The sequence below is a fragment of the Oryctolagus cuniculus genome, chromosome 1 (assembly GCF_051225735.1).
Source record: "Oryctolagus cuniculus isolate XC-2025 breed Fujian yellow rabbit chromosome 1, ASM5122573v1, whole genome shotgun sequence".
Lineage (NCBI taxonomy): Eukaryota > Metazoa > Chordata > Mammalia > Lagomorpha > Leporidae > Oryctolagus > Oryctolagus cuniculus.
In genome coordinates this window covers 220,624,256-220,645,051 of record NC_142867.1, presented here as the reverse complement: position 1 = coordinate 220,645,051, position 20,796 = coordinate 220,624,256, and the positions used below count along the sequence as shown (strand labels likewise).

At 42.1% G+C, this 20,796-nt stretch overlaps 1 protein-coding gene across 6 annotated transcripts in view; it reads left to right on the top strand.

The window, feature by feature from the left end:
* Positions 1-20,796, top strand: part of ASTN2 (astrotactin 2) — a 1,018,233-nt gene that overhangs the window by 648,810 nt on the left and 348,627 nt on the right. For all 6 annotated transcript variants that reach the window (XM_008273385.3, XM_070066427.2, XM_070066421.2 and 3 more), the window contains one exon: positions 6,497-6,685. In XM_008273385.3, the coding sequence (XP_008271607.3) occupies positions 6,497-6,685 (189 nt within the window). The remainder of the gene's footprint in view (positions 1-6,496; positions 6,686-20,796) is intronic.

The window sequence follows — 20,796 nt, the reverse complement described above, 5'->3', positions numbered from 1 at the left end:
CACCTACAAAAAGGGGCTTCATTATTCTGAATCCATGGTGGTGTCTCTGACACAGCTACCAGCTACCAGCGGCGCTCAGCATTGAGTCTCAATACATGTTTTGTAAGTTAAAGAAAAATTGTAACTTTTCCCTAACTTAATCTACAAATTCAGTTCAAGGCCACCCACAGCACCACTATGTTTTACATGGAATTTAACAACCTGATTCTAAGACTCATCTGACGAGAAACATAAGGAAGAGCAGTCAGGAAATTTTGGAATAGAAAATCAGTGTTCATGAGCAGTAGGAGCCTTAATTTGCTATATCAAAAATATACCATAAAGTTATAGTAATTAAAATAGTATAGAATTACTACAAGAATACATACATAGTTAAATAGGAAAAAAAAACCAAGTGTATATTACATGGTATAATTGGGATTTAGTACCTGATAAAATGGCATTTCAAATTAGGTAGTTGAAGGATGGCCTCTTCAGGTAATTTAGTAACTATATTTAAAATAACCAAGTTAAAATAACCACTGTCACCATACCCAAAAATAAATCCCATACATATTAAATAACCCAAGATGAAAAAAAACTTTTAAAGTCCTGGAATAATAAAGAGAAAGACATCATGGATTCCTAAATATTGTACAAAATTCAGAATCAATAAAGGTACAGGATGGAGAGGTTGTAAGACATCAAAAACAGGATTAAAAAACAAACACATTCAGGAAGAAAATTTCAATATGTATGGGAGATGAACAATAACTACCCAGAAAATGTGCAGAGCATATACAAACCAATAAAAAGAAAAAGACAGCTAGTACAATAGAAAAACTGGTGAAGCACACAAACGTACGACCTATAGAAGAAGAAATGCAAGTGGCCATAACATGAAAAGTTGCTGAGCTTTGGAAAAATAAAATCCAAACAGAAATAAGTTATTTTCCTGAGTGGCAATAATGAATATGAAAGATATGGAAAAATAGGGTCTCTCATTCATCAATGATGAGATGGTAAACTGTTAGAGATTCTACAGACAGCCATTTAGAAGATCCATCAACATTTTTAAATTCATAAAACATTGACTTAGCAATCCTTCTTCTAAGTGTTTTGTAAAAATGTACACATGTGCACAATGATATATGTATGAAGACCTTCATTATGGCACCATTTGTCATAGCAAACAGCTATAAACAGCCAAAGTGCCCATCAATAAAAATTAGTTAAAAACATAATGATACATTTATACTGTGCAATGCCAAATAACCATTTAAAGAGAGAGATCTATACATTGCTGACAGGAAAAAAAAGATCAAGAAACAGCATTAAGTGCAATATTTCAACGCATGGTATAATTGTTGATATGAGCTTATTATGCACACACATATATGTATGCTGTGTACTTAATGGCACTGAAAAAAAAAAACCCTAGAAGAATACATAACAGTTAACATGAACTATGAAATGGGAAGTGTAAAACTTGCATACATTTTATTCTGCAGACTTTGATGATGTTTACTCTTTTATAGCAATAATGTATTGATTCACGGGTGAATATGCATGTTTGTGTGTGTGTGTGAAAGAGAGTATGTGCAAGAGAGAGAGAAAGAGATCCACTCAGTCTATCCTGTGAACTATTTCTTCATATTAGCTAGGAACCTCCTGGGACAAATGGATGAAACAAGACTTTATGGAGCACTTACCATATGCTCTAGCACTGCCATATACACTCACTTCATCTGCACTGCTACTGTATGAGTATTAAGGGAGGAGTTACTTATATTTAACAGCTGCAAAAAAGAAGATGGCAGACACCAGGACAGGACCTCCTTTAAAGAGACTTTGCATTGTACTTTGGGTAGGAACTTGTGAACATTAGAAAGACAGGGCATCATTACAATACACTGGACATTTAGGGGAGCAAGGAAAAGTGACAGCTTGTTTAATGCATGAGATGTTCCTGGCATTTCGCTAGAGTGATGTTAGGTCAAGCTTTCAGTTATGCTTGTCTACTTCCTTCCATTTGGGCTCTATGTCTCTAGTATAAGCTGCTGGTTCCTGCAGCCTGGGTGCATTTTCTTTCCAAACTCTCTCACACAGCCTTTCGCTTCTGTCATATGAGTCCCTGAGCTTCTTTGCAGTCAGATTTTTCCCCAAAGAAACCATTTATTTAATGAGTACAAATTTCATAAGTACAAGTTTAGGAATATAGTGATTCTTCCCATCATACTCACCCTCCCACCCCACCTCCTCTCTCTCCAATTCCAAGTCCCATTCTCCATTAAGAAAAACAACAACAACAACAACCAAAAAAAAAAAAAACTGTTCCTCAACAGTTAAGACAGGTGTATTCAAGTCATTGCTTCTCAAAGTGTCAATTTTACTTCTACGGATTTCCTGTTAGTTATCACAGATCAGGGAGAACATATGGTATTTGTCCCTTTGGGACTGGCTTATTTCACTAAGTATGATGTTTTCCAGATTCATCCATTTTGTTGCAAATGGCTGGATTTTATTTCTTCTACTGCTGTGTAGTATTCCATAGAGTACATATCCCATAATTTCTTTATCCAGTCTTCAGTTGACGAGCATTTAGGCTGATTCCATGTCTTAGCTATTGTGAATTGAGCTGCAATAAACTGAGGGTACAAATAACTTTTATTTACTGATTTCATTTCTTTTGGGTAAATTCCCAGGATTGGGTGGCTGGTCATATGGTAGGTCTATATTCAGATTTCTGAGATATTTCCAAATGGATATCCACAGCAGTTTTACCAGTTTATGTTCTCTCCAACAGTGGATTAGTGTGTTTGTTCCCCACATCCCTACAAGCATTTGTTGTTCATTGATATCTGTGTGAAAGCCATTCTAACTGGGATGAGGTAAAAGCTCATTGTGTTTTTCATTTGCATTTCCCTGATGGCTAGTGATCCTGAGTGTTTTTTCATGTGTCTGTTGGCCATTTGGATTTCCTCTTCTGAAAAACTTCTGTTTAAGTCCTTGGCCCATTTCTTAACTGAGTTACTCATTTTGTTGTTGTGGAGTTTCTTGATCTCTTTATATATTCTAGTTATTAATCCTTTATAAGTTGCATTGTTTGCAAATAATTTCTCTCATTCTGTCAGTTGCCTCTTCACTTTCTTGAGTGTTTCTTTTGCAGTACAGAAGCTTCTCAACTTGATGTACTCTCCTTTGTTGATTTTGGCTTTGATTGCCCATGCCTCTGGAGTCTCTTCCAAGAAATCTTTGCATGTGCCAATGTCTTGTAGGGTTTCCCTAATATTCTCTAGTAATCTGATGGTATCAGGTAATAGATTTCGGTCTTTAGTCCATTTTGAGTGGATTTTTGTGTAAGGTGTAAGCTAGGGATCCTGCTTCATACTCCTGTATGTGGAAATCCAGTTTTCCCAGCACCATTTGTTGAAGAGACTATCCTTGCTCCAGGGATTGGTTTTAGCTCCTTGGTCAAATATAAGTTGGTTGTAGATGCTTGAATTGATTTCTGGTGTTTCTATTCTGTTCCATTGGTCTATCCATCTGTTTTTGTAGCAGTACCAGGCTTATTTGATTATAATTGCCTTGTAGTATGTTTTGATGTCTGGTATTGTGGTAATTCCAGCTTTGTTTTTCTTGTATAAGATTGCTTTAGCTCTTTGCGGTCCCCTGTGTTTCCATATGAACTTCAACATCATTTTTCTCAATCTAAGAACAATGTCCTTGGTATTTTGATTGGCATTGCATTGAATCTGTAAATTGCTTTTGGAGGAATGAATTTTTTTAAAAAGATTTATTTATTTATTTATTTGAAAGTCAGAGTTACACAGAGAGAGGAGAGGCAGAGAAAGAAAGAGAGAGATCTTCCATCCCATGGTTCACTCCCCAACCAGCCACAATAGCTGGAGCTGTACCCATCTGAAGCCATTAGCCAGGAGTTTTTCCCAGGTCCCCCACGTGGGTGCAGGGGCCCAAGGACTTGGGCCATCTTCTACTGCTTTCCCAGGCCATTCCGGAGAGCTAGATCGGAAGTGGAGTAGCCAGGTCTCAAACCAGTGCACATATGAGATGCCGGCACGGCACTTCAGGCCAGGGCGTTAACCTGCTGCGCCGCAGTGCCAGCTGCAGAGAGAGAGCTCTTTCATTCACTGGCTTACTCTCCAAATGGACACAGCACCTGGAGCTGTGCCAATCCAAAGCCAAGATCCAGGAGCTTCTTCTGGGTCCCCCACATGGTTGCAGAGGCCAAGGACTTGGCCATCTTCTCCTTTCCCATGCCATAGTAGAGAGCTGGATTGGAAATGGATCAGCCTGATTTTGAGCCTGTGCCCATATGGAATGCTGGCACTACAGGTTGTGGCTTTACCCACTATGCCACAGTGCTGGAAAGAATGGACATTTTGATGATACTGATTCTTCCAATCTATGAACATGGAAGATTTTTCAATTTTTTTGTCTTCTTCTACTTCTTTAACATTTTATAATTCTCATCATAGAGATCTTTGAATCCTTTGTTAAATTTATTCCAAGGTATTTGATTTTTTTTCTAGCTGTTGTGAATGGGATCGATCTTAGAAGTTCATTTTCAGCTGTGGCATTGTCTGTCTATACAAAGGCTGTTGATTTTTGTGTATTTTATTTTATATCCTGCTACTTTACCAAACTCTTCTATGAGTTTCAATAGTCTCTTAGTGGAGTCTTTTGGATCCCCTATATATAGAATCATTTCATCTGCAAATCAGGATAGTTTTTGCAGTCAGATTTAATGATCTCTGCTGTACCAATCGATGAATGGGTAAAAAAAGAACTGACTGCCTTATCCTACCTCAAACTGGCACAACCTAATCAGGAATGCAACTAGAAACAATTGGATTCAGAAGAGGCAAGAGTAGAAAAAGATGCCTTTGTTGTTAAACAGACCTAAATTTGCATTTCAGTGTTACCACTTACAATGTGACATGCTTTATTTCTTGGCTTTTCATTTTGCTTAGATATACAGCAAGTATGATGACATTACTTTTTCTTCATGGTTAGATTATAAATATTCAGAATGCTCAGTGTATAGAACTACAACTATTACTAGCATTGTGGTAATTATTTTAACTACATTTCAATTTCTGAGGGCCAGTGTCTCATGTGAACCTCCTACTATACCAGGGTATTAAGGTAAGATGGGAGTGTCTATCACATTTTGCAGATGAGGACACTGAGGACCAACAAACCTAAACGAATTACCTGTGCTCACATAGGTCACAAGGAGCAATATGTCATTTGTGCAGGTCTCTTTGATTGCACAACTTATTCTCTTCTCTGTCTCATATATTTATGTACCCCTTAACCCCAACACTGGAACTGGTCCATAAGAAGGTAGACACTCAAATAATCCAGTTTCTCTATTGATTTTTTTGAAAACTGAAAACCTCTATTCCCTTTTTTCTACACTTATCACACCTCGACTCCCTGTACCTTTCTAAGAGATCCTTTTCTCTTTGTAAACATCCCCAAATTGCGAATGTTTCCACACCCCATTCAGATACCTGTTCAATCCATGGAGGAAACCATCCTTCCCTGAAAGGCATATTAAGGGTACTTCTTGGGGGCCAGCGCTGTGGTGCAGTGGGTTAACACCCTGGCCTGAAGCACCGGCATCCCATATGGGTGCCAGTTCAAGACCTGGCTCCTCCACTTCCAATCCAGCTCTCTGCTATGGCCTGGGAAAGCAGTAGAAGATGGCCCAAGTCCTTGGGTCCCTGCACCCACATGGGAGACCCAGAGGAGGCTCCTGTCTCCTGGCTTTGAATCAGCGCAGCTCTGGCCATTTTGGCCAATTGGAGAGTGACCCATCGGATGGAAGACCTCTCTCTCTCTCTCTCTCTCTCTCTGGTTCTGCTTCTCTCTCTCTCCCTCCCTCCCTCCCTCCTTCTTCTCTCTCTGTGTGTAACTCTGACTTTCAAATAAATAAATAAATCTTTAAAAAAAGGGGGCTGGGGTGGGGTGGGTCTTTCTGGTTGTCAGGATTGCAAGACCCAAAGAGAAAGAGTCTGTAGTTCCATGAGCTGTCCATGGTCCTGGAATGATCACCTCAAAGCTACAGAGGCAATGAAAACCTTGTTTTGTGCTACAGTCGTCAACCTTGATCGACAGATACACTGGGAATAGACTCTGGTTTGAAAATCTAGTTGATAATTCCCTGTAAATTGATCTGTCATGCTTTTTTAAGTCTGTGTGTTCATGAAAACAGTTTTTAAATTTGCCTTGTGTGTGGATGTGCACGTTGGTATCCCCCTTGACTCCTCCAAAATGTCGCAAATAACTTTCCTTGAATTTACCAATTTACAGGATTAATGTGCTTCTCTCTAGACACCTGTGCCCTAGATAGATTCCAGCCAGAATAGCTTTCTCCATTCTTAAACCCTGACCTATTTTTTAGGAAAAGGAGGCCTTGGTTTTAGGTCACTCCCAATGGGAGTATCTAGGGTGTTAAGCTAACTCTTGGCTTTGTTTTATCATGCAGTTGTGTGGAAGAGTACAAGCTGGCTCCAGATGGAAAATCCTGCCTAATGCTCTCAGATGTCTGTGAGGGCCCCAAGTGCCTCAAATCTGACTCCAAATTCAACGATACCCTATTTGGAGAGATGCTACATGGTTACAACAACCGGACCCAGCATGTGAACCAAGGCCAAGTCTTCCAGATGACCTTTAGGTATGGGGAAGACACCTGCATGTTGCTGGTCTAAGTTACTGACCCAAAGCTGTGCATGATGCAATGGAGATCTGTTGTATAGGCCAATATTTTCCCAAGCTTACTGATAAACTCCCAAGGAGTGTTAGAAGTCAGAACCAATCATTTCATGGGTTCCTTTTCCACTGACCTCGCATTTATTTTTTTCTTCCTTCCCATTTTCTCAACTCTATCCACATATTTTAAATGCAATCTTAAATCATCTTGTAAGTATAGTTAATAGAATTTTAAAATTTGTAATTAATCTTTCAGTCTATTAAAATATAAATGTTCTATGTATGCTATTCAGGCAGTTCAAAAATAAAGATACTTAATGAAGTAGAAAATAAAAATCTCATCATCCAGAAATATAAAAAATTAATATTTTCCAGAACAGTCTTCAAACACCTTCCTTCCTCTCTTTTCCTTTCTGCATATTTATCTGTTAACACACACACACACACACACTCACACTCAGTAAATTTGCCTATAAATTGCCTTTTTTCAAGAAATGTCAGACTGTTTTCCTTTCAGTACATTCAAAAGTACATGAGAAATCAAATATGAAAGGAAACACTCATAAAATGAGAGATACCAAAATGATGACTAGGTCGGCCAGATTATATGAAAATTAGAAATTCAAGCTAATGGTTAGAGCTTCCTTGGATAGCTGAAGAAACTAGTGCTGTTATACTTGGAGAAGAAAGAAATTTCACGGGATTTCTTTATGCCTAAAGATCTGAAATGTCATAAAATCGTGAGAGAAGACTTATTACATGTATAAGAAAGGATTCTCCTTTTTAAAAAATATACTTTGGAGCTGGTGCCGCGGCTCACTAGGCTAATCCTCCGCCTTGTGGCGCCAGCACACCGGGTTCTAGTCCCGGTCAGGGCGCCAGATTCTGTCCCGGTTGCCCCTCTTCCAGGCCAGCTCTCTGCTGTGGCCAGGGAGTGCAGTGGAGGATGGCCCAGGTGCTTGGGCCCTGCACCCCATGGGAGACCAGGATAAGTACCTGGCTCCTGCCATCGGATCAGCGCGGTGCACTGGCTGCAGCGCGCCAGCCACGGCGGCCACTGGAGGGTGAACCAATGGCAAAAGGAAGACCTTTCTTTCTGTCTCTCTCTCTCACTGTCCACTCTGCCTGTCAAAAAAAAAAAAAAAAAAAAAACTTTGGACAGCCTTTCATGAAAGAGAAATATTATATTATCACAAAACATGACCTCACCATCTGAAGACATGTAAATAAACCTCAAAATCAGGCCTAGTAAGAGATCACTATTAGAGTCATCATTGTCTATGGTCTTTCATCTTATTAAGAGTAGTTGTAATTGTAGGAAGGCAATAATGGCCATCACTTGTCAAGAATTACAATATGTGAAGCTCTTTACTACTACTACTACTAGTAATAGTAGTAATAACAACAGCAGCAGCAACAAAAATGATGGTCACTGACATTAACTAAGCACACGCTAAAGGTACTCTTAGCACTTTCATCATCTCTGAACTTTCATGATCCTCACAGTAGTCTTATGAGGCAGAGACAGTCATTCTATTTACACAGATGAAAGTTAGGAACTTAAAGCAACTTCCCAAAGATCCCCTCTAAGAAATGAGAAAGGTTAAGATAATGCCATTTTAGCTTCATTTGTAGAACCTCTGAGGAATTAGGGCCACCATTTTATAATCGAAAAGTCAAAACTAGAGATATTGAGTGACTTTCTCAATGTTACCAACCAGTGAGAGTTAGAGTTGGTGTTCAGCTATAGTCTGGATAATGCTAAAGCCTTACTTGTACCTTTTAATTCAACATACTTACTCATTTTATAGAATACAAATGAAGATATGAATTCCCTAAGATATTAATTCATTCTTATGGTCAGCACTTGCTCTTTGAGTATTTCCTAAGTCTCAGGAACTCCGTTGGTTTCTGAAGATACAATGGAAAATGAGAAGCAAATGGCCCCAGAGCCTCTGGCACTTCAGTATCATTGAATATGGGCATCTTATATATTTACTTAATTTAACTTAATGAAGTAGAGATACAGGGTTTCAGTGAGGCAATCAACAGTGGGATCCAATTTAGTTGGAACAGAATGATGGGGGTGTAGCTGTTGGATAAGATAGAAGTAGTAAGACTCTGAAGTCTACTGTTCAGATGAAGTGTGATTTAGCTAATACATGGAAGAAGAGTAGGAGTTAGCATTGAAAAGGGGTTCAAGCAGAGACAGATGCTCCAACAAGAAGAAAAACTTAATTGGTTTTTTTGAAATGAAAAAGTCTGGTATACATGATGCTGAGCAAGTCAGGGGACATCAGTGGGACATGAAGCTGGAGCAGTAAGAAGTGGCAGAACATGGGGGTCTTAAGAATAAGTCTTTATTATAACAACAATGAGAGGAATCTTAAATGCTTAGAGGAGGGGAGCATGCCATGATTGTATTGGACTTTTCAACCTCATCATTGCTGTGTGGGAATTAGATTTCAATGAGGGTGGCATGGGAGAGAGAAGAAATGGGTGTCATTTGGTGTCTCTTGTAGAAGCTATATGAATATTTCGGTGTCTTTGACCAAATTGATGGAAATAATATTGTAGAGAAAAGAGGATTTGGAGAGATAGCTGCATGGCCCATTGAGCAGATACAAGCAAAAATATGTATGAGAGAGGATTCAAGAAATGATTGGCTTGGGACATGCTCAATCGGACTTGCCCCAAATGGTAGAGTCCAATTCAATCCCATCAAGGTGGCATGTACCAATGCCATCTCACTAGTCCAGGTGATCAATTTCAGTTCACAATTGATCACACTGATATGTCTAAAAGTCAAAGGGATCACACAAACAAGACTCGTGTCTGCAAATACTAACTGATAGAATAAAAAAGGGAGAGAATGATCCAACATGGGAAGCGAGATACACAGCAGACTCATAGAATGGCAGATGTCCTAAACAGCACTCTGGCCTCAGAATCAGCCCTTAAGGCATTCAGATATTCCTGAAAAGCCCATGATAGTATTTCAGGCATGGAAAGCCAAGACACTCTGGCAAAAACAAAAAAAAAAAAAAACAAAAAAAAACCACCCACAAACCACTAAATGAAAGATCTTAGCAAGTGAGATCCCAGTGGAAAGAATGGGTCATCAAAGAAGGAGGTACCTTTCTCTAAAGGGAGGAGAGAACTTCCACTTTGACTATGACCTTGTCTAAACAAGATTGAAGTCGGCGAACTCAAAAGGCTTCCATAGCCTTGGCAGCTCATGACAAGAGCCTCGGGTGATTACTGACGCGTAAACAAGAGTGTCAATTTGTTAAGTCAACAACAGGAGTCACTGTGCACTTACTCCTCATGTAGGATCTCTGTCCTTAATCTGCTGTACATTGTGATTTAATGCTATAACTAGTACTCAAACAGTATTTTTCACTTTGTGTTTCTATGGGGGTGCAAACTGTTGAAATCTTTACTTAATATATTTGCTAAACTGATCTTCTGTATATAAAAATAATTGAAAATGAATCTTGACATGAATGGAAGGGGAGAGGTAGTGGGAGAGGGGAGGGTTGCAGGTGGGAGGGAAGTTATGGGGTAGGAAAAGCCATTGTAATCCATAAGCTGTACTTTGGAAATTTATATTCATTAAATAAAAGTTAAAAAAAGAAATGATTGGCAGCCAGAAAGCTACTACTTTGCAGAATTAGATCTTCCAGTTCCCAGCAAAGTGTTCGTTGTACTATTCATTTGTTGAAGCAGACATAGAATGCAACTTTGTTGGAAAAGCTTTAGGAGAAATTTAAGGATAATCTGAATTAACTACTACTCAATGCTGAAATTCTCTGATAATAGCTTTATACACTTCTAATACTCTATGAAACTGTCTTGAACATCATCTTAGAATAATGCTGCTTAGAATCCAACAGAAAAAAATAGAACTTGTCCATTTTATTTGGGGAAGGAACTTGCAGACTTGACAGATGACACAATTGCAAAATAATAAGAAAATTTAATTTGCAAAACGCTGTTCTAAAGAATGCCAATGTTGCCAGAGTTACCCTGTGAAGCCATTTGAAAGGAGGGAGAGGGAAGGATAAAAGGCTTCATTGAGGACAAGTCTTGCCAGTTAGAGTTTGAAGTGATAGCAAAGACTAGTACCTCTTGGGAGAGAGATAAGAGCTATAAAGACATGTCCCTGTCCAGCAAGGAACCTACCTAGTCCCAGACAGGTGGGTAAGTAAGAGTGGGAGTCAGAAAAGCAGGCCTGGCTTCCTATACCAGCCCCACCCATTGTACACATAATCCCCCTGCCTCACCTGATATTTTATGAGATTCCAGCCATTCTGATAACTATATTGCATGATTGATATACTTTGATTTCTCATGGCAATCATCCTTGCAGCTGGTGTAAGACACACAATCGCATATACTAGTTCTCATTCGCTTGTGTGGAGATAGGAAGATCCCATAGGCAGTAAGATGCTAGATCCTGAAGGGACTTCCTGGAATACTGGGATTTCATTTTACTTTTGGGGAAGGAACTTGGTCACAAAGCATGTTGTTGCAGGCCTAGCCCAGGATCTGAGATTTCCTGGTAGCCAACATGCTTATCACCCTTCCCACAGCTAACAGACTTGTCTGTAAGAAAGAGTGTGGCACATTAAGGACTGGCCCGGTCATGCCCAAACCCAGAGGGAATTTTAGCCCCATCAGAAGTCATCAGTCTGTGTAAAAACTCTGCCATCCCCTCAACCCCTTAACCTTGAGTCGTGTCTGAATAACCAGGGTCTGTGCCTGCCCTGTTTTGCTCATGGAGGGGAATATAATGAACGGAGCAGGCTTTTCTCTTCTGATGACAGCCACAGGATTTAGGGAACTCCCCAGACTATCATTATATTAGAGTAACCTGTTTTATTAAAACTCTGTCATCCTTGGCTTCAGTTAAACTTTCTTTGCAATTATTTCCATCCCCAGATCATGTCACCTCTTGAAGCCACATGCTAAGTTTCTGACTCCCCACTGTGGGAAGGCAAGCCACTTCTGATGAGTCTAAATTTATCTTTTTCAAGTCTCCTTTTCTGAAACCCAGAAGGGGGGAAGCTGTAGCTCCTTTGTCCTCCAAGTTCCAGAAGGCCTGCAAGTTTCTCAGTATCAAAGGCAGTTGTCATTTCTCGCCGCCTCCTCCTCTCCCTTCCTCCAAGCAATCTCCGGTCCAGCCTTGAGAGTAGCCAGCAGGCACTGCCTCCAGCCGTCCTGCCATATGCTCCGTTTCCTCATGACTGCCTGTCCTGGGATATCCAAATCTGTACCAGCTAAGGAGTGTCCGTGGACAGCCACAGCTCCGCTCTGCTCCCCCTCCTCCTGCCCAGCTAACCACACCTAGAAACTGCTCACAGGAGAGAGGTCTGCATGTTCATCTCATCTCTCGAATCACTGTGAAAGCCCAAACTGCATGTCTGCTTTACAGAAAGCTTTAGAATGTAAAGTTTTTGAACTAGATGAGGATTTTAAGATTAATAAGTTCAGGGCTGGTGTTGAGATGCAGAGGGGTAAGCCACCACCTGCAATGCCCACAATCCGATATAGGTGCCAGTGCCTCCGGCTGTTCAGCTTCTCATCTAGCTCGCTGCTAATGCACCTGGGAAAGCAGCAGAGGATGGACCAAATACTTGGGACTCTCCCATCCACACGGGAAGCCCAAATGGAGTTCTGGGCTCTTGGCTTCAGCCAGGCCTAACTTAGGCCGTTGTAACCATTTAGAGGGTAAAACAGTGCATGGAAGATCTCTCACTCTTCCTCTCCCCTTCTCTCCCTCTCTCTCTCTCTGTTACTCTTTCCAATAAATAAGTCAATATCAAAAAAATAAGAAGAAGAAGAAGAAGTTCAAAACCAAGGCTTTGTTGTACAGGAGAAACTGAGGTCCAGGAAAGGATTTAACCAGTCCAGGCCTCACAGTGCTCTGGGACTCCTTGGGAAATGAGAGTGGGATTTCCTGACTCCCACCTGAACTCCCTTGGTTCCTGATTCTGTGATAAGGGAAATAGGAAACGTCTTCATGTTCTGTATTAGCTTGCAGTTAGGATAGCCACATGTTCCATTCCTGCTCTCGGCAGAGAGGAAGAACCCAAGTGCCAAGGGAGAATGCCAAGTTCCTAAAGAGAGATCTCAAGTAAAAGTTATCCATAGGAAACCACCTCTTCTGGCTACTGCATAAAGGCTGTGGTCTGTGTGTTGGGGGCTGAGATGTAGAGATGTTTAGTACCCATGGCCAGCCCAAGGGTTATATACCACGTGTGTGAAGATTAAGCATGGTGCATATTGGAGATTCACACATAAACAGGCATGGTAAGAACAGCAAAGGGAAAAAGTTCGAGAGACAAAAAAAAAAGTAAATGCAATAGAGGAGGCCCTGAAGAAGAGTCAGAGTAAAAGAATTCAAAAGAGACAGAAAACTGAGAAGAGAGCTAAAAAGACAAAAAGATAGAAGGCAAAGGGCAGGGAGTGGAGAAGGTGTGAATGGTGCAAGTGTTAAGGGAGAAACCTAAATTTATAGAGAAGAAAGAATCCAGAGATTATACAAAAGTCAAAGTATAGTTTGATCCCAGGAAGGGAATACGGATGGTTTTTGGCGACTGGGTGGTACTGACAAGAGAGCATTGGATTAGGAGTTAGGTTCAAATGAACACGAAGAGACATAAAAGCCGCTGGTAAAATATCCAGTGCTATTCTGATGCGCAGTGTTGGTCTTCGTGATCCATGCAGGGTCACTATCAGAATCCCCTTCTCTTATCTCTTGATCAGTGGGGGAATAGCAGAGTGTTGGAACCAGATAAACTCATCAAAACTTGGTGGTATTTGATGCTTATTTATTTGTGTTTTATAGACACTCCCCAATCCATCCTACTTCATTCTTGCAAAGAAGAAAGGTCAACTTAGGCTATAGGCTATAGGGATTTAGATAAACATCAGTCAAGAGCTGTTATTGAGCCTGGAGTCTCAGAAATGGCAGTGAGGGGTAGTTGCTTAGGAATGAGGTCTGAGCAAATTACAATGGTAGATTTTGCAAAACCCTCATAAGAAATAAGAGAGTCCCACTGGCAGCCAACATTTGCTTATAAGCCTTCAAGAATAACCTACAAAGAGCATGAGGCACTTAGGAGTGTTTTACTAGAAAGTCACTTTTCAATCTGGTCTGCTTATCAGATGTGCATATTGTAAAGCAGAAGAGGACAGTTTGGGGTAAGATGTGGAATTTCAGGATTTGGCACCCACAGCCCACGCCTGGCAAGACAGAAGGGCTCTCTGTAAGGATTCTAGGAAAGCTGGTCTTCCTTAGTTGCCACTAACGAAGTTCCCAAGCTCAGGATACGGAGTCAGATTTTTTTTTTTTTAAGTAGCCTGCAAAGCTGTCTGGCCTATAGTTTCTCTAGTGCCTTCCTGGGGGAAGGTTAATTCTACTTGCTATTTTTGAACCTTCCCTTCTCTCTATTACTCCCTTTTTTCTCTTTTTCCCCTTGAATCATATGTATATCTTTTGTACTTCTAGTCCTGTATCACCTACTTTATATGTTTTCTCGTTTGGTCATTCCAGTACCTATTGTAAAGCAGTTGCTACAAATTGAAGGTATTAGAAAGGATGCATTAGTTTATGCCTTGCAGACAACTTCAAAACCCCAGCAGCAAGATGTGAAGGTGCATATGTGTTGATCATACCACATGCCTTTCACAGGGGCCCTGGTCATTCTGGTACATGGGAACCTGAGCTTCTGGGAAAATCATCTTTCTATGCTACTGGGAATGCTGTAATAGGGGTAAAGAAACTCGAATCTTATAACTCTCTCCTAGAGGTGATCTTCTTCTGTTTCATTGGTCACATCAGGTCCCGTGGCCAACTCAGAATTGGGCATGCAATCCTATCAGGTGCTGCAAAGCAGAAACAGAAATGTTGGGGAACTCAATAATGTCTACTGCACCAAAATACCTAGATGTTAAGCTAATTAGCCCGATAGACAAACAGCTAAAGAAATGTTAAGTTCCTGAGTTAACACTAATGCCCATTCAGCAATTATGCCTCCCAGGGGTCCAGAATCCCCTCATTTCATATCATCATCTCAGAACTGTAATGTTCTCTTATCCATTTCCTTCCTTTTATTTCCCTCCCCCCCAAAACCAGAATTTATCACTGAAAGAACTTTGGAGAACAGTTTATATAAATACTCCCAGACTGTTTAAGAAAATTGCATAAATTCATATAACTAGTAAATGAATACTCTGGAACTGAACCCCAAGTCTCTTGGTCTGTGCTAGAGCCACTCTGGAGGCTTAGAGATGTGGAATATGACTCCTACAGAGGTACCCCAAGGCCAAAGTCCCACAGAGAATTAGTGGCAGAGCTAAGCCTGGAAGCTGATTGTCTGAGCTCTCAAACCTGGGTGATTTCTGGAAGCCCATGAATTCATTGTGACAAGAGAAAGTGAAGAAGGCTAGTGGTTAGTGAGATTATTAATTAAAAGGAGACATTAGCTTCTGATTTTTTAGGCCATTCCTGAGCTTCTCTATGCAGTAATATCTCAGCTCTCAGAAAAATCTTCAGCTTACCACATGGAGACACTAAAATTTTGTCCCTTCTCATTGGTGAGATCATGGAAGTGGACTGAGGACAGCAGTTGGAGGCTGGATCAGTGGAGTTGAGAGACCAATTTTTCTGGGGTTCTGAGTCCTGGTCTAACTGCGGATGGATCTACTTTTTGTGTGTCCAGTTTTCTGTACTTTCCTGACACCTTGTACAGGACTCAAGGCTGATGTGAGGTGGATTATAGAACCTGGAATCAGAAGCTGGTTTTATGGTTTCTTTTTTAAGAAGAAGATTTTATATATTTATTTGAAGGGCAGAGTTACAGAGAGTGAGAGACAGACAGACAGAAATTTTCTGTCTGCTCATTCACTCCCCAAAATGGCTGCAATAGCCAGAACCATGCTTATCCAAAGCCAGGAGCCAGGAACTTCTTCCAGGCCTCCCATAAGGGTGCCATCCTTGGCCCATCCTCCTTAGCAGGGAGCTGGAATGGAAGTGGAGCAGCCAGGACTTGAACTAACACCAGTTTTACCCACTATGCTATAGTGCCAGCCCCTTATGTTCTTTTTTAAAAATACTTCATTGAATCGTGACTGACGTAAATAACTACATATGTAATATATAGAATTTAATGAACTTAGGGATATGTATATATATCAATGAAACCATCACCACCATAAGTGCTATAGATGTATCTAGCATCTCCCAAAGTTTTCTCCTACTCCTTTATTTAATTGTGGTAAGAAAAGTCTGAGTGTACCTTACAATACTATTAGCTATTGGCACTTTGCTATACCACAGATTTCCAAGACGTACTCATTTCACATAACCAAAATTTTGTGCATTTTAGCTTTCACCTCCCTTTTCCCTCTTCCACCCAGCTTCTGCAACCATTCTTCCACTCTCTTCTTCACGTTTCCAATCCTATTCTGACATTTCTGGCAGTATTGTCCTTGATCATCCTCCCCTCTGGTTTCTGTTCCTCTTCTGTAATTAAGAAAGTTATACAGATCGCAAATGATGAGGCCTTCTGACCATCAGTACATACAGTCCTCTTCCTGTTCAAACCTCATGGCCAGGGAGGGGCTTAGGGAAACCCTTCCCGTCCATCTTAAGGTCACCTGGGGCTGCTCTAAGACATGCTATATTTTCACAGATAAGTGGTCTGGGAAAGTGAATTTTCACCAGTATTCTCAGGCAGCTCAGATGAGCCAACAACCTTCCAATAACATGACCTGGTGTCTGAGAGGCCAGGCCGTGGGGTCAGAGTCCCTTTTGCCAATTGCCAATTGTATAATCACAGGCACACTGTTTAATGAAACCTCAGCTTCTGCATCTCTGAATTGGAATGATAATACCTAGTTCCTGGTGTTGTTGATGTGGGCAATGAATTTATTAATTTTTAATCCAGGTTTTTGTCCCCTGTAGTGATAGAAATACTAAGCAGAGACTGGTATTGTGTGCAAATAGAAACAAAGTTTATTTGGCAATGGGGACTACATATACATTCATGTTCAAATGTGAGCAACACTACACAGAGAAATGAACAACATGAGTGGACAAAGGGTTGCCCAAAACTAGGGAGGAAATAACTGAAAATGGTACCTCTGATTTCACAAGTTCTAACCAAAAAATGGAGGATATGAGAGTGGAAAAGCTCTATCCAAGTGCCAGAAAGATGTGCTCAGTACCTCTAAGCAAGGTCCAAGGTGGAAAGAATGCTCTCCAGCCCTCCACCTCCTTTTATCTTCTATGCACCTAGGTCCTGGATGCAACAGGTGCATCACTGGAAGGCGGGAACTTTGACAAGAGAGTACGTGGGGTAGGAGTGGGGCAGCAGCAGCTTGTAACTTTTGGCTCCACAGCCTAACCTGCTGCTTGCCATTCCCGTATCATTGTGATGATTAAATGAGATTGACACCTGCTGCATTAGGTGTCATGGGGGCTTGCAGGCCCGTTACTAAGGAGGAGTCTTAGACAACATTCACCTCCATGTGGATGATTCTGTAGCAACTTGACCCTAATTCTCTCTGGGACCCAACACTGCGTGTTGGGCTCCTGCCCTGAGAGCTAACAAAGTTCAAATCCCATATCGTCCATTTTCTGGCTGTATGACTTTGAACAAATATCTTAACTTGTGTAAGACCCAAAATCGACTGGCGCTGCGGCTCAATAGGCTAATCCTCCGCCTGTGGCACCGGCACCCCAGGTTCTGGTCCCGGTTGGGGCGCCGGATTCTGTCCCGGTTGCCCCTCTTCCAGGCCAGCTCTCTGCTGTGGCCTGGGAGTGCAGTGGAGGATGGCCCAAGTGCTTAGGCCCTGCACCCCATGGGAGACCAGGAGAAGTACCTGGCTCTGGGCTTTGGATCAGCGCGGTACGCCGGCTGCAGCAGCCGTTGGAGGGTGAACCAACAGTAAAGGAAGACCTTTCTCTCTCTCTCTCTCTCTCTCTCTGTCTAACTCTGCCTGTCAAAAAAAAAAAAAAAAAATAGAGACACAAGATCAACTACCAAGTGGGGCTTTCCCTCAAAATATCCTCCAAAGGATGTGGTTAAGAATTTAGCAAACTAATAAACAAAGGCTCTAGCACACAGTAAATGCTTATTAAACAGTTTTATCTGCCTTCACTTGCATTCCTATCCTCTGATTCCAAAAGTCATGTAACAGATAAAGATATTTTTAGTTGCCTTCTCAAAAACCATTCACTAGGGGCCGGCGCTGTGACTCACTTGGTTAATCCTCCACCTTCAGTGCCGGAATCCCATATGGGCGCCGGGTTCTAGTCCCGGTTGCTCCACTTCCAGTCCAGCTCTCTGCTGTGGCCCGGGAGGACAGTGGAGGATGGCCCAAGTGCTTGGGCCCCTGCACCAGCATGGGAGACCAAGAGGAGGCACCTGGCTCCTGGCTTCACATTGGCGCAGTGCCGGCCATAGCGGCCATGTGGGGAGTGAACCAATGGAGGGAAGACCTTTCTCTCTCTCTCTCTCACTGTCTATAACTCTAGGCTGGAGCCAGGGTTATCCTTCAAAGGTCCTCCATGTCAGACACATTTTGGTGAACACCAACCTTTAGTTAAATGCTCAAGGAAGGGGCACTTGTGGGTCTGGGAGAGGCAAACAGATCAGACAGTAGCATGAGATGGGCAGCAGCTTGGGGTCTCCTTCCCACCAGAGTGTTTATCCTACCCTTGGAAGAAGTATGATCTGTCTGGTGTGTTGAATCCCCTGTGTCCTGTTGTATCATTCCTTTGTTTCTGGCTGAATGGTTTACAGTGAGATGCATCTCACTGGGAATGTGAGATTTAGCTGTTTGTGTTTACTAACTGGAATTTGATAATGGGCCTGGGCTCAGTTCCAATATTTCCAGTGGTGTGTTAGTCTCTTACCTCGGGGGTGATTTTGAAAAAGCTTCATGACTGGCATGGAAGTGGCACTGGCCAATAGAAAATGAGGCCATTTGGAAAAGAATGAAGCTGAACTAGTAAGCCTTACCAGACTACACCTCAGTCTTACTCATCCCTCCCTTCCCTGGTTTCCATCTTGTTTCCACCTCTTCATACCCTGTGGTCTATTTCCCAACACCCTGAATCATAGACTGTAAAACTTTTCATTCTTAGATTCTTTTTTTAAAGATTTGTTTATGTATTATTTGAAAGGCAGAGTTATAGAGACAGAGAGGCAGAGGCAGAGAGTGAGAGAGGTCTTCCATCTGCTGGTTCACTCCTCAAATGACCACAATACCAGAGCTGGGCCGATCCAAAGCCAGGGTCCTGGAGCTTCTTCCGAGTGTCCCACGTGGGTGCAGGGGCCCTAAGGGCCATCTGCTGCTGCTGTTCAGGCCATAGCAGAAAGCTGGATCAGAAGTGGTGTAGCCAGGACTCGATCCGGTGCCCATATGGGATGCTGGCATCGCAGGCGGTGGCTTTACCCACTACACAACAGTGCTGATCCCCCTTCTATTCATTTCAAAGCCTGTCTTTAAAAGGGCATAGGCAGAGGTTTCTCCTATACTGTGGGGAGCAGGGCCTGGCTCCCACAACATGGCGCTGAGAGGGAGTAAACAAGTTCTACACAGCGGCTTCGGTTGCTTCATCAATTTGACTAACGAGCTGCAGGAGCTGACCCAACCTCTGATTGGAAGAAAGCGGCGTGGAGCATGGATTGGTGGAATAGGACTATAAAAGACTCAACTGCACTTTCTGGGACAACTACTGTCTCCGGGCTGGTGGAAAGTTCGGGGGTGGAGAGTTGGTGGAGAGTTCACTGGGGAGCTCGCTATTTCGTTCTTATCTTTACTTGTGCTTGCTTTACTGTGGAAAAAAACAGACAGCAAGGGAATAACAGCGTCCGGTCCGGTGCTGCTCCTCCGCGAGCGGAGGAGCGACACTGTACCACACATGGACAAAGCAGGTTCAATATCCCACCTTTAAATGAGAAAACTGAAGCTTAACCACTCTACATTCTTCAGGTAATATGTGTACATACATGTGTATGGAACCTCAAATCACAGGATCTTCTTAGGGCAGGAAAGCAAGTAACAGCTCATCATCTTTATTATACATAAAAACACTACTTATAAAAACACTCCTTATAAAAACACTCCTTATAGTCATAACTCAATACATGTGAATTATACCAGTGATTTTCAAACTCTAATGGGATACTACTCAACTACAAGCTCTAGTCTAGTAGCTTGAAGGGAAGGCCTAAGACCCTGCACTTCACTGAGCTCCTAGATCTGAATAGCTTAGAATACCTAAGTGTTAACCGGAACTTTATGGTTGCTGGGAACTGCAGCTACTTAGGTAATGCCTGAGAATGGAGAAGTGATGTTCTTATGATTGATCACTTACAAGCAGGCACTGGGGCAAGTGTTTCGTGCAAGGTTAAGATGCCACTGGGAGGGGGCCGACACTGTGTCACAGCGGGTTAAAGCCTCTGCCTGAAGCATCAGCATCCCATATTGGCACCGGTTCTAGTCTCAGCTGCTCCTCTTCAATCCATCTCTCTGCTTATGGCCTGGGAAAGCAGGAGAAGATGGCCCAAATCCTCAGGCCCCTGCACCTATGTGGGAGACCCAGAAGAAGCTTCTGGCTCCTGACTTCAGATTGGCTCATCTCTAGCCATTGCAGCCATTTGGGGAGTGTACCAGTGAATGGAAGACCTCCATCTCCATCTCGACCTCTCTCTGTAACTATGTCTTTCAAATAAGTAAAAATATTTTTAAAAAAAAATTAAAAAGATGCCACTGGGATACCCACATTCCGTATCAGAGTGCCTGAGGTGGAGCCTTGGCTCTGCTTCCAATTCAACCTTCCTTTTAATGTCCAAACTGGAAGTCAACCAGGAAGCAGGTACTTAGGTCCCTGCCACCTATGTAAGAGTCTTAGATGGAGTTCTGGGCTCCTGACACTTGGCTTGTACCAGCCTCAGCTGTTGCAGGCTTTTGGGGAGTAAACCAATGACAGATTCTCTCTTTCCTTTCTCTCTCTCTCTCTCTCCCTCCCCCTCCCTCCCTCTTCTCTCTTTCTCT